This window comes from Eschrichtius robustus, chromosome 20 (assembly GCF_028021215.1).
Source record: "Eschrichtius robustus isolate mEscRob2 chromosome 20, mEscRob2.pri, whole genome shotgun sequence".
Lineage (NCBI taxonomy): Eukaryota > Metazoa > Chordata > Mammalia > Artiodactyla > Eschrichtiidae > Eschrichtius > Eschrichtius robustus.
Genome location: NC_090843.1, coordinates 57,211,518 through 57,225,781, shown reverse-complemented (window position 1 = coordinate 57,225,781; position 14,264 = coordinate 57,211,518). Strand labels below are relative to the sequence as shown.

Here is a 14,264-nt window from a genome sequence, read left to right as displayed (position 1 = left end):
AGCACGGGCTTAGGTGCTCCGCGGCATGTGGGAACTTCCCAGACCAGGGCTCGAACCCGTGTTCCCTGCATTGGCAGGCAGACTCCTAACCACTGCGCCACCAGGGAAGTCCCAACACAATATTGTAAATCAATTATACTTCAATAAAATTTCTAGGGACTTCCCTGGTGGCACAGTGGTTGGGAATCTGCCTGCCGGTGCAGGGGACACAGGTTCGAGCCCTCGTCCGGGAGAATCCCACATGCTGCGGAGCAACTGAGCCCTTGCGCCACAGCTACTGGAGCCTGTGCTCTAGAGCCCGTGCTCCGCAGCGGGAGGCCACCGCAATGAGAGGCCCGCACGCCGCAACTGGAGAGAGCCCATGTGCAGCAACAGGGACCCAATGCAGCCAAGAATAAATAAATAAAATAAATTTAAAAAAAAATTTCTAAAAAAAGATCTACTCTCTTAGCTTGGACACTTTTTTAAAAAATAGACTATATTTTTTTAGAGTAGTTTTAGGGTCACAGCAAAAGTGAACAGAAAGTACAGAGCATTCCACATACCCACTACCCCCACACGTGCAGAGTCTCCCCCAATATCAACATCCCCCATCAAAGTGGTACATTTGTTACAATCAATGAACCTACATTGACATATCATTACCACCCAAAGTCCATAGCTTAAATAAATAAATTAATTAAAAAAAAACAACATTGTTTATATAGGGTTCACTCTTGGTGTTGTACATTCTATGGGTTTTGACAAATGTATAATGATATGGATCCACCATTATAATATCATACAGTATAATTTCACAGTCCTAAAAATCCTCTGAACTCTGCCTATTCATCTCTCCCCACCCCCCAACCCTTGGCAACCACTGACCTTTTTACTGTCTCCAGAGTTTTGCCTTTTCCAGAATGTCATATAGTTGGAATCACATAGTGTGTAGCCTTTTCAGATTGTTCCTTTCACTTAGAAATATGCATTTAAGTTTCCTCTATGTTTTTCATGACTTGAGAGCTTATTTCTTTTAATGTTGAACAATATTCTATTGTCTGCATGTACCACAGTTTATTTAGCCATTCACCTACTGAAGGACATCTTGGTTGCTTCCAAGTTTCGGCAATCATGAATAAAGCTGCTATAAACATCCACGTGGGGCTTCCCTGGTGGCGCAGTGGTTGAGAATCTGCCTGCCAATGCAGGGGACACGGGTTCGAGCCCTGGTCTGGGAAGATCCCACATGCCGCGGAGCAACTAGGCCCGTGAGCCACAACTACTGAGCCTGCGCGTCTGGAGCCCGTGCTCCGCAACAAGAGAGGCCGCGATAGTGAGAGGCCCGCGCACCGCGATGAAGAATGGCCCCCGCTTGCCACAACTGGAGAAAGCCCTCGCACAGAAACGAAGACCCAACACAGCTAAAAATAAATAAATAAATAAAAACAAAAAAACAAAAAAACAAAAAACATCCATGTGCAGGTTTCTGTGGGGACATAAGTTTTTCAAATCATTTGGGTAAATACCTAGAAGCATGAGTCCTAGGTCTTATGGTAAAAGTATGTTTAGTTTTATGACACTGCCAAACTTTCTTCCAAAGTGCCTGTATCACTTTGCATCCCCACTAGCAATCAATGAGAATTCCTGTTGCTCCACGTCTTCATCAGCATTTGATGTTGTCAGTGTTTTGAATTTTGGCCATTCTAATAGGTGTGTAGTGGTATCTCATTATTGTAGGGAAATGACATATGATGTTGAGCATCTTTTCATGTGCTTATTTACCATTTATATATCTTCTTTGATGAGGTGTCTATTCAAGTCTTTTGCCCAATTTTTACATCAGGTGGCTCTTTTTTCTTCTTGTTCAGTTTTAAGAGTTCTTTGTATGTTTTGAATAACAATCCTTTATCAGATATGTCTTTTACAAATATTTTCTCCCAGTCTGCAACGTGTCTCCTTATTCTCTTGACAGTGTCTTTCACAGAGCAGAAGTTTTTTTTTTTTTTTTTTTATGCTTAATCTACTTTATTACATTATATTTCTCTGAACATTGATAATCAATACACTGTTTATTATTTGATTAGCCAAAATACTTCATTCCCTGCTCTTTCTCCATCAATGTGTTTTACACAGTATGTGCAAAACGCACATTTAACAAGAGCAGAAGTTTTTAATTTCAATGAAGTCCAGGACTTCCCTGGCAGTCCAGTGGTTAAGACTTCATGCTTCCACTGCAGGAGGCATGAGTTCGATCTCTGGTCAGGGAACTAGGATCCCACATGCCACGTGGCGTGGCCAAAAAATAAAAATAAATTAATTAAAATCAATGAAGTCCAGATTATCAATTATTTCTTTCATGGATCACACACAGAAGTTGGTTCTGCCTTTGGACATTTTAATTACCTGAACCAATAAATGCTCTTTTTGTTTCAGTAGAGTTGAGTTTCTGTGACCTGATAAGTTTCCTTAAAATGGACTCTAGTCATGGCCGGCAATAAATGATTGACATCTTTACTACTGTTAATATAATTTTTAGAATTTACACTATATATTTTATCTTTAAAAGGATTTTTTGAAACTTATATTCAGTGTCATAACTGGGTTTATAAAAATTATTTCCAGTTATGCCAAGATTTCCCCATTTTTGGAGTTTTTATTTCACTTCATCTCTTGGTGAGTTAAAATATCTTAAAAAAAAAAAAAAAAAAAAGGAGAAGAAGGAGACATAGTGGTATTTCCAAACCCAAACATTCTCAGAAATGCAGTTCTGTTGCCCTTCACACGCAAGAGGAAACTTGCATACACGTACAATAACTGACTCATAGCTTGTGTCATGACTATATATGTTGCTCCCTTGTCTTCTGGGCATTTAGTGTTACAGAGATGTCTCAAGCCTGAACGACTTTTGTTCCTTTCTAGGAAGCCTTTTAACTTTGCTGAGCTGTATTCTTTAATTCACATATTTAGTCAGGATGGATCTGGGTTCAGTTCACTTTTAATACTTCACCTGGGATACAGTATGCCCTCCAGCCCACTAACTCAAGTGGAGCCGCGCCCTGGGGAAGCCTTCTCCGAGCACAGATTTGTCACCTGTGACGTCACTCCCACCAGCTCTGTTCTTATCTTTGGGAGCAGCTGGTTTCCTTACCTTCCGTCTCTATTCTCCCTCTTATCTTCCCTTGTGCTGTTTTGATCGCTGGTCCTTTTTTCTAATCTTTTGGTCCTTTTCCTGTGCATCTTGCTCAAGTTTGTCCTCTGTATCCCTCTCCCGCTTTGCCCCACTTTCAGTCTTGTTCTTCAGTGCTTCTCACGTGGACTTTAGCTCTCTTTGTGCATTTTTTGAGTTTCCATGCAATTCTCCTTCTTCCCCAAACACGCACTGGTGCCTTTTCATCTCAGTCTTTCATTCCTTAAAGAACTCTGCTCCTCCTTCTAGTGAAACCCTTCCTGAAAATTCCTTCCAAATCCTACAGTAAATATTTCTCAAGAGTTCTGTTCCTTTCTTTCAGTCTTCAGGACGATGTGCCCTTTCCCTTGTTTTGATGAAGTTTTTCAGAATCCCTATAATGTTTTTAACATTATTATTCCGTGCATACGGAGTTGTACAAAATGTAATAGAAATGAATACACAACCACCCCCCACACACAACTTTTCTTTTTTTCTCTTTACTTATCCTGAAAAGCAGAACCATCTCTCAGACTCAGGACTGATGAACTTGCAGTGAATATGCAGCTTCTCTTGGCCCTACTCCCTGTCCATCAGGACAATGGCTGAATCCCCGCTCCAGGCTTAAGTGGGAAGACCCACGACATGGGTATCACAGCTGCTCTAGTGGTTCAACATCACTTCCGGTGACTCAGCAGAACCACGCGTCCTCTGCCTCAGCTCAGACCCGGGCTCCCCACCTCTACTCCCCAGGGCTTGTGCTTCTTCCTCCTGCACTGTTTCTGAATACCTGTTCTCTACACAATTCTCTTCCTATGGCTTCTGCTTATTTATGGATTCAGTTGCCTTGTGGCTTTTGCTCACTCCCTGCTTTCATACTTCTCTCAGTTCCCTCTGATGACTCTCAGGTTGGGGCCATCCTTCCCTCTGATGACTCTCAGGTTGTCTTCAGTCAACTTTCCCAAGAATGAAGATCCAATTCATTGATCAGTCATCATTCAGTGAGGGTACCTCTCTCTGTTGGGCAGTGTTCTTACCTCAAGCAACCACACAGGTCTCTGGTTTCATGTCTGCTTTTGGGTTGGCTACTCCTTCTTGGATCAATCAGCTGTGGCCTAGATAATGGGGTCTGTGTCAGTCAGCTATTGCTGTGGAACAAAAAAATCCCACGAAGTCTTAGTGGCCTACAAATATCAGCATTTATTTCACTCATACATTGGTTTCACTCAACATTGGTTGAGTGAAACCAGTGTGTGGATTGGTTGGAGGTCAGCTGATGTAGGCTGGAATCTTGTATCTTACACCTTCCTTTTACCAGTGAGCTAACTCAGGCATGTTCTCCCGAAGCCCATATCTGGGTCTCACGCATGCAACTGAGAATCCCTGTACTCTCCAGCAAAAGGCTCTGTCCACAGCAAGGGCTTAATGAATTCATCTCTGTGTCAAAAAAGACTCTTTAGGAAATTCCCTGGCAGTCCAATGGTTAGGACTCTGTGCTTTCACTGCCGAGTGCCTGGGTTCAACCCCTGGTCAGGGAACTGAGATCCCACAAGACACACTGCAGGGCCAAAAGAGAAAAAAAAAAACTACAGATTCAATGCAATCCCTATCAAATTACCAATGGCACTTTTCACAGAACTAGAACAAAAAAAAATCTTAAATTTTGTATGGAGAGACAAAAGACTCCAGATAGCCAAAGCCACAGTAATCAAGACGGTATGGTACTGGCACAAAAACAGAAATATGGATCAATGGAACAGAATAGAAAGCCCAGAGATAAACCCACACACATCTGGTCACCTTATCTTTGACAAAGGAGGCAAGAATATACAATGGAGAAAAGACAGCCTCTTCAATAGGTGGTGCTGGGAAAAATGGACAGATACGTGTAAAAGGATGAAATTAGAACACACCCTAACGCTATACACAAAAATAAACTCAAAATGGATTAAAGACCTAAATGTCAGGCCAGACACTATAAAACTCTTAAGACGAAAACATAGGCAGAAGACTCTATGACATAAATCACAGCAAGATCCTTTTTGACCCACTTCCTAGAGTAAAGGAAATAAAAACAAAAATAAACAAATGGGACCTAATGAAACTTAAAAGCTTCTGCACAGCAAAGGAAATCATAAACAAGATGAAAAGACAACCCTCAGAATGGGAGAAAATATTTCCAAACAAAGCAACTGACAAAGGATTAATCTCCAAAATATACAAGCAGCTCATGCAGCTCAATATCACAAAAACAAACAACCCAATCCAAAAATGGGCAGAAGACCTAAATTGACATTTCTCCAAAGAAGACATACATATGGCAAACAAATACATGAAAAGATGCTCAAAATCACTAATCATTAGAGAAATGAAAATCAAAACCACAATGAGGTATCACCTCACACTGGTCAGAATGGCCATCATCAAAAAATCTAGAAACAATAAATGCTGGAAAGGGTGTGGAGAAAAGGGAACCCTCCTGCACTGTTGGTGGGAATGTAAATTGATACAGCCACTATGGAGAACAGTATGGAGGTTCCTTAAAAAACTAAAAATAGAACTACCATATGACCCAGCAATCCCACTACTGGGCATATACCCTGAGAAAACCATAATTCAAAAAGCTACATGTACCACGATATTCACTGCAGCACTATTTACAATAGCTAGGACATGGAAGTAACCTAAATGCCCATCAACAGATGAATGGAGAAAGAAGATGTGGCACATATATACAATGGAATATTACTCAGCCATAAAAAGGAACGAAATTGAGTTATTTGTAGTGAGGTGGATGGACCTAGAGTCTGTCATACAGAGTGAAGTAAGTCAGAAAGAGAAGAACAAATACCGTCTGCTAACGCATATATATGGAATTTTAAAAAGCGGTACTGATGAACCTAGTGGCAGGGCAGGAAAAAAGACGCAGATGTAGAGAACGGACTTGAGGGCACAGGGTGGGGGAAGGGGAAGCTGGGATGCAGTGAGAGTAGCATTGACATATATACACTACCAAATGTAAAATGGACGGCTAGTGCGAAGATGCTGCGTAGCACAAGGAGATCAACTCGATGCTTTGAGACAACCTAGAGGGATGGGATAGGAAGGGTGGGAGGGAGGGGATATGGGGATAATGGGGATATATGTATACATATAGCTAATTCACTTTGTTGTACAGCAGAAACTAACACAACATTGTAAAGCATTTATACTCCAATAAAGATGTGGAAAAAAAAATGCTGTCGTGTGCAGCTCAAAACAGAGGGAGGTTTAAAAAAAACAACAAAGAAAGACTCTTTACCCTGCAGTTGACAGAAGCACAACTCAAACTGGTTCACATAATCAAAAGTTTCCAAGGACTGATCAGGCTTCAGGCATAGCTGGATCTACACGTTCACATGATGTCATCAAGACTTAGTCTTGTGAGTTCCTTAGCGGTCCAGTGGTTAGGACTCTGCGCTTCCACTGCCGAGGGCCCAGCTTCAATTCCTGGTCAGGGAACTAAGATCCCACAAGTCGGGGGGTGGTGCGGGGGGGGACTTAGTCTCTCTCCATCTCTTGACTGGTCTTTCCTCTGGATTTTCTTCACTCTCCAGCAGGCAGGTGACAATATGCCACCAGCAACTGCAGCAGCGCAACAAAAACAGGAATTCTTTGACCTCAGATTGCCAACAACAAGAACCAGAAATTGGTTCCCACGGGGCTGGCTTGGATCACGTGGCCATTGCTGAATCAAACACGGAGGCCAGGGGGATGGATGCTTTAATCAATGAGACCTCAGTGTTGGTCTCAACAGGAAGACGGTTCAATAAACAGACATTAGCAAGAAGAAACAAAAGGCTAATGAACCTCCACCACCATCTTTAGTTTCTTTCCAGGAGAAAATCTCCCTATGGGACTAATAGGGCACCATACACTGGCTTAGTGTGTCCTCGGTTACAAAATGTTTCTCACCCTCACCTTGACCCTTTTTTTTTTTTTTTTTGGCCACCCCACGCGGCTTGCAGGATCTTAGTTCCCCAACCAGGGATCGAACCCAGGCCGCAGGCAGTGAGGGTGCTGAGTCCTAATCACTGGACCGCCAGGGAACTCCCTAATCCATTTAATCCTCACCACCTGCCCGCGAGCCAAGGGCATACCTTGGCTGTATACCCTTTGTACAGATGAGGCAACTGAGACAGAGACATTAAGGGGCTTGGCTAAGTCACAAAGCAGGTAAGGAGTCGACCAAGGTTCTGTGGAAAGGTGTGTGCAGAAAAAGAGGAAGAACACACTGAGCCCAGGCAACTTCCTCTGCGTGTCAAGCTCCCCCACCTCCTCCACCACATCCTCCCCTTTGCCGCGTCTCTGCTGCTGCCCCGTGTCTCCTGCCTCTGTCCCTTATCATCAGCTACTGCCAGCTTCACCACACCTCCTCCTCGACCTTTGCTCCGGGCTTGTTTTTCCCTCTGGACCGGGGAAGCTCGGGCTCACTTTCACTTGCTGCCTGTCCTTGCCAAGAGCCTCACCATGTGCACAGGAAAGTGTGCCCGCTTCGTGGGGCTCTCCCTCATCCTCCTCTCCCTGGTCTGCATTGTGGCCAACGCCCTCCTGCTAGTGCCCAACGGTCAGACCACCTGGACCAAGGACCACCTCAGCTTGCAAGTCTGGCTCATGGCTGGCTTCATCGGCGGGGGCCTGATGGTGAGAGGGCTGGGCAGGGCACACGGGCCAGGGGGCTGGGCGCCACTCTCCGGGGTCCTGAACAGGAGGGAGAGGGAGTGAGGGAAAAGGATGGCTGCCCAGGAAGGGATGGCGGTGGCTTGGTGGGGACCAGGAGCCCGCCCAGGCTGCCCCCAAACACTAAGCACTCTGTAGGGGAGGTTCTCAGCCCCAGGGTCCTGAGCTGAATGTCTGAGGGGGATGAGAAGGAAGGAGCCTTACTGCTCGAAACTGTTCCCTCCTGGGTACGGAGTATGTCCTACCAGCCCCTCGCCATCCCCCCTGCTGAGCAGATGCTGGGAACACCTACTACAGGGGTTGAGGCAGAAGGAAGAGCTGGTTGCATGGGAGGTTATCAGGTTAAGATAATAATGGGCTTGGTGTGGGTGTGGTTTACAGTGACAGCATCTGGAGCCAGGGAGCGATGTCACAGGTCAGTCTTTCTACCTATCAGCTCAGTGTCACCTCCCCCACTTCCATGTCCCTTCACTCTCCACCCAGGTTTCTGGATACCCACTGTGCGCTGGGCACTAAGGATAAACTCAGAACCCGGGTCAGTATGGTGGGGAAGGGGTCCCCGTGGCTCCCTGGAAACTAGGATCTGTCAGGAGAAATTGAGGAAGGGGAGACACAGACTTCCTGGACTTCCTAACCCCCATTCGCCACCCCCCTCCCCATTCAGGGAACTTTTTTGTTGTTTTGTTTGTTTGTGCACCGTGTGGCATGCGGGTTCTTAGTTCCCCCACCAGGGATTGAAACCGTGCCCACTGTCTTAACCGCTGGACCGCCAGGGAAGTCCCTAGGGGAACTTTTTGGAAGGTCAAGCCAATTTAACATCTTTATGGCATGAAGACAAAAGATCTACCCTGCACGGTTCCCCACTTCTCAGGATGGCTGACTGATGAAATTCTCTGGGGGATGCCTCACCTTTGTCTCTTTCACTGGCCACAAGTCTGTTAGCTAATGGGGACACCTCTTCTCCTTTACCCAACAATCCCCTCTTACCCATCCAGGTCTGTCCTCCTACTCCCCCTCCCCCTCCCCCATGGATTTATGGCTGCTGGACTCCACATCATACCTCTGACCTCAACCCTCTGAAACGTCACACTCCTCCCAGCCCCACCCTCTCCGCCGCTGTCACATCACACCCCTCCTCCAGCCCAAACCACCACCACCTCCCCACGATCTTACTTGCCTGCTTCTGGGGAGACCCCCAAGGATGCCCCCCCAACATGCTCATTCCCAGCTGCCCTCCGGCCTCCATGCTCTCAGCCACCCTGGAGAAGGTTCTCAAGTGTATTCACAGTTCATGCTATGCCACAGGCACACAGGCAAGGGCCCTGCACTCCCTGAAGCCGGTGTTTCTGCTGGGGAGACACACAGTATCAACGAAGCAAAAATGTACGCCCCACAGGAGGAAGGGCTGCCTGTTTCATTGGCTGCTGTGTGCCAGGCGCCTAGGCCTGGATTAACAGGCACTGGATTAATAGTGAATGAACAAAGTAAACAGACGAGCGAGGTGATCTCAGATAAAAGTAGGGACCATCAAGAAAACAAAGCAGGATGCTGTCGTAAAGAGCTCCTGAGGCAAAGTGGGGGGCCACTTCTTACAGCATTTTCAAGGAAGGCCTTGATGAGGTGACTTCTGAACTGCGACCCAAAAGACAAAAAGAAGGAATCAGCATGGCAGACAGGTGAGTACAAAGTGTAAGGCAGGAATAGGCCTGCACATCTCAGGACTGGAGAGGCCGCCAGTGCAGCTGAGGTTTGATGAAGTGAAATCGGAGGAGGGCAGAGGCCAGAGCACCTATACCCTTGCAAGGCACAGTGAGGAATCTGAATTTTATTATAAGTTCACAGAAAACTATTGAAGGACTTTTTACCTTTTTAAAAAGTCATACAGACAAATGCCCAGATCCTTAATATACAGCTCAGTGAATTTTTATAAAGGGAACACACCCATATTCTCGGCACTCAGATCAAGATGTGGGTCATTACAAGAACCCCAGACATGCCTCCCACCAGGCCCTACCCCACACCAACAAGGGCCGCACTATCCTGACTTCTATCCCAGAGGTTAGTTTTGTCTGTTTAGCACTTTATATAAATGGAATCATACAGAGTGGACACTTTTGTTCTGGCTTCTTGAGGTCAACATTATGTTTGTAAGTTTCATCCATATTGTTACACAGTGCTGTAGTTTATTATTTCTAATATTTACACAATTATCTCCATTGTGTAAGTATTACTACAATTTATTTAAACATTCTACTGTTGATGGACATTTGGATAGTTCCCAACTTGGGTTTATTCTAAATAATGCTCTATAAACGTTCCTGTAAATGTCTTTAGGTGAATGTACGTTTGCATTTCTGTTGGATAGATACCTAGGAGTAAAACTGCTGATTCTTAAGGTATGCAAATGTTCAGTGCTAACAGATATTACCAAAGAATTGTCTGAAGTACTTATGCCAATTGTATTCCCACCAGCAAAGGATGAGAGTTCTAGTTGCTCCATATCCCGCTGGATATGGCTGGCTGCTGGGTGGTGAGTAAACAGTAGGAGGTCAGCACTGGATGCAGAAAGACCAGACTGAGGTCACTACAGTTGTCCAGGGGAGATGATAGTGGCTTAGATGAGGCCAGTGGCCATGGAGATGGAGAAAAGTAAACAGACTCGAGCTATAAACTCAGTGCTTCCTCCTGCCTTTTCAATTACCCTTCCCTTTTCAATGAGACGAGATAGCAGAGAGCAAGACAGACGAGTTCAGACAACAAAAGGAAACACTTTGGCTAGAAAAGTAAAAATCAGGGACTTCCCTGGTGGTCCAGTGGCTAAGACTCCGTGCTCCCAATGCAGGGGGCCTGGGTTCCATCCCTGGTCAGGGAACTAAGATCCCACATGCCGCAACTAAAGATCCCGCGTACTGCAACTAAGATCTGGTACAGCCAAATAAATAAGTAAATATTTTTTAAAAAATCACAAACAGGGCTTCCCTGGTGGCACAGTGGTTGAGAATCCACCTGCCAATGCAGGGGACACAATGCAGGGCTCGATCCCTGGTCCGGGAAGATCCCACATGCTGCAGAACAACTAAGCCCTGTGCGCTACAACTACTGAGCCTGTGCTCTAGAGCCCGTGAGCCACAACTACTGAGCCCACGTGCTGCAACTACTGAAGCCCATGCCTAGAGCCCGGGCTCCACAACAAGAGAAGCCACCGCAGTAAGAAGCCCGTGCACCTCAACAAAGAGTAGCCTCCACTTGTGGCAACTAGAGAAACCCTGTGCGCAGGAACAAAGACCCAACACAGCCAAAAATAAATAAATAAATTTATAAAAAAAAAAAACCCACAAACAGAGAGGTCGTTTGAAATTGGTAAATCCAAATTCCAGGTGTCTTTGGATCCAGGAGCTTCTGAGTAAGTGATGTAACCAGAAAGGCCAAGCAAGGGGGCCAGCACTGGCCCTAGACCTGCCATGAGACATGGAAGAGGGAAGAGTGTCTGGTGGAAAGTTCATTCAACTCTGCAGGTGTTTCTGTAAGGTTGCTGTGGATGATATAATGGAACTAAAACTCTCAGCCCCTCCCTTGGAGAAGATCAAAATGCCGCCTTGTTGGTGTGTGCCAGACAAGGAAGACAGGGAGGCAAAGATCCAGACAGCTGTGGAATTCCAGAGATGGGAGACGGGCAAAGAACCTGGTCTGGTGCAACAAAGTTAAGGCTGGAGCCAAAAGTGAGACGCCTCGAACGCCTTCCTGGAGTTCAGTCTTGATGGGCTACTCTTTGAGGAGACCCTAAAGGATTGGATCAGGGAAAAGACCAGTTGAAAGCTAAGTTTAAACTGGTGGTAGCAATGTAGAATTGAATGTGAGTTGGCACAGGGCAAGAGATACAAAAATCTAGTAGGGAGGCTGAGCACATCCTTCTCATGGGAGGTGATTGGGGATTGAACGTGGGGAAGAAAAAAGGACTGACAGATTCAAGAACCACTGAAGGAAAAGTTCCAAAGACTTGAGGTCTGGCTAGGTGTGAAGGATTCAAGTTTTCAGGCCGGGGTGACCTGCAGGGTATTTCCACTGATGGAGACAAGAAAGCCAAAGGGAGATGAATTGGGGGGAACAAATTGTGAGATTAGTATGAGGCTGGATGAACTTAAGCTAAAACCAAGACATTCAAACGAACATACCCTTCAGGCAGTTAGATTTGAATTTGGAGGCATCAATTTAGGAGACAACCATTGTTAGAGGGAGCAGCTGATGCCCTGGAAGGGGATGGGCTCTCTGAGGAGGGCCATGGGAGAAAGAAAGACAAAGAGGATCAGGGCTGTATCTTGGGGATTCCCACTCTTCCCATCAGAGTCTTACATGCTCCTCCACCCTCCACCATAATCCCAGTTCGCCAGGCATTCCAACACCACTATTCCTTCCTGCTGCTGAGGGACTCTATAGTTATTGACCATTTACTCTGAGCAAGTCTTGACATCAAGGCAACCTGTTATTTCATTAAATCCTGAGAACAGTCCATTTTACAGAGGACAAAACTGAGACCCAGAGAGATGAATCAATTCACGGAGTGTGAAGTGAGCAAAAGGTTGGCATTAAACCCAGGCCTCCTGACTCCCATTCAGTTGGGCACCTACTATATGCTGAGATTTATGGGGGATATAATGATATTGCGCCCTATCCTCCTGGAGGCTACAATCTGGACAGAGATAAGTAGGCACATAAATATAGATAAATTTAAAGCAGAGCCCCACATTGCTCCAGGAGAAGTAGAGATAAGGTCTCCCTATAGTCCAAATGACTGAAGGCATCACAGGAAGCTTACCTCGTCACATTACGGGGTAAGCACTGATCCAAGTTGGGGACCTGGGTGACTCGCTATCACATCGACTCTGATCCCACAGGTACTGTGTCCAGGAATTTCCGCCGTCCGGGCAGGGGGCAAAGGCTGTTGTGGTGCAGGCTGCTGTGGGAATCGCTGCAGGGTAAGATGCAAATTAAGACGGCACTCAGCATAGGTCTTTGAATCGGTCTTCGAAGAATCACACCTAAACCCCTCCACAGAATTCCCAGCTTCACGAGCTCCTCTGCAGAGTCCTAGGCTCCATCTTACCGCTCCCTCGCACACGCAAATCTTAGGCTTCAGTGGGCCTGACCGGAGGGAACTACAATCCCCATGAACCTCCGCGGCCACTGGCTCTTAGAATTAGCCGAACTCCAAGCCCTGGAGTTTGACGGGAAATGTATTTTTAACGAGACTGGCTAGAGCTCGGTAACAAAGGGCGGGGGTAGCTAGGCGCGCTTTGCCCACGAGTGGGGCGGGGACGGCCCAACTCACCTCTCCTCGCACTGTGTATCCAGATGCTGCGATCGGTCTTCTGCTCGGCGTTCGGGATGCTTGGTGCCATCTACTGCCTCTCGGTATCAGGAGCCGGGCTCCGAATTGGACCACAGTGCTTAATGGACGGCTCCTGGGCATACCACTTCCAACAAACCGCGTAAGGCTCAGCCTGTATTCGCGCCCCCGGCCCCATTCTCTGCTACTGCCCACCTGCCTTTCCCACGTGGACTGAGAAACCTAGGTGGGACTCGGCTTCGAGACAGCTTCCTCCACGTGGGCCGAACGAGTCCTTTGCATATCCCCCTCGGCGCCTGCGCGGGGCGGGGAGCCCCGGGGGGGGGGGGGGGCGCTCCGCGTGACCTCCTTCTCTCACGTGACCCTGCCCCGCCCGCAGAGGCTCCTACCTGCTCAACCGCACTCAGTGGAGCTCGTGCGTGGAGCCGCCTGGTGTGGTCTCCTGGAACGTGACGCTCTTCTCGCTGCTGGTGGCCGCCTCCTGCCTGGAGATTTTGCTGTGTGGGGTGCAGCTGGTGAACGCGTCCATTGGTGTCTTCTGCGGCGACTGTCGGAAGAAGGAGGTGGGAAGGTGTGGGATGGAGCTGTCGAGGAAATCTATTTACTCCCTGACTGCGTCCTCACTTTTTTTTCGCAGGGCGCCCCTCACTGAGGCTCCACGGATCTGGTCCGTCGCTCCTGGACACCCGCCTGGCCCGCCCCCGCCCTGGAATAAAGTATTTAGAGCTCTCTTCCGCGTCTCAGATTGTGCCCTATACAAGGAGTGTCCGAAGGTCTCCAGATACACCGTGGCTTGGGGCTCTCGTGTTTGGGACCCTTGCACCCGGCTTGTTATTTCCTTAATAAATAGTTATTGAACTATTAGTGCACTGGAAATACTGTGTAAACAAGACAGGCAAGTTCTGTGCTCTTAAAGAATTTAACATTCCAGGGGTAGAAGATGGGCAATTTTTAAAAGAGGCAATAGATTATTTTAATTGGTGATAAGTACTTTTTTAAAACACGGAGGTAGTGGGATAGATATTGACTGATGGATGGACTTTTTTAATAAGA

At 46.7% G+C, this 14,264-nt stretch overlaps 1 protein-coding gene across 1 annotated transcript; it reads left to right on the top strand.

The window, feature by feature from the left end:
* Positions 1–7,611: 7,611 nt before the first annotated feature.
* On the top strand, positions 7,612–14,038 carry TM4SF5 (transmembrane 4 L six family member 5). The gene is made up of 5 exons (XM_068529645.1): positions 7,612–7,831; positions 12,760–12,840; positions 13,217–13,353; positions 13,591–13,774; positions 13,849–14,038. Exons 1-5 carry the CDS (start codon positions 7,658–7,660, stop codon positions 13,861–13,863), a joined length of 591 nt encoding a protein of 196 aa, XP_068385746.1. The 5' UTR covers positions 7,612–7,657; the 3' UTR covers positions 13,864–14,038.
* The last annotated feature ends 226 nt before the right edge of the window (positions 14,039–14,264 follow it).

Bases quoted from the DNA above. Each gene is read 5' to 3' on its own strand.
- TM4SF5 (XM_068529645.1), top strand. From the start codon at position 7,658: ATGTGCACAGGAAAGTGTGCCCGCTTCGTGGGGCTCTCCCTCATCCTC. The intron at 7,832-12,759 runs GTGAGAGGGCTG...CTGATCCCACAG, and splicing joins TCATCGGCGGGGGCCTGATG to GTACTGTGTCCAGGAATTTC. The intron at 12,841-13,216 runs GTAAGATGCAAA...CTGTGTATCCAG, and splicing joins GCTGTGGGAATCGCTGCAGG to ATGCTGCGATCGGTCTTCTG.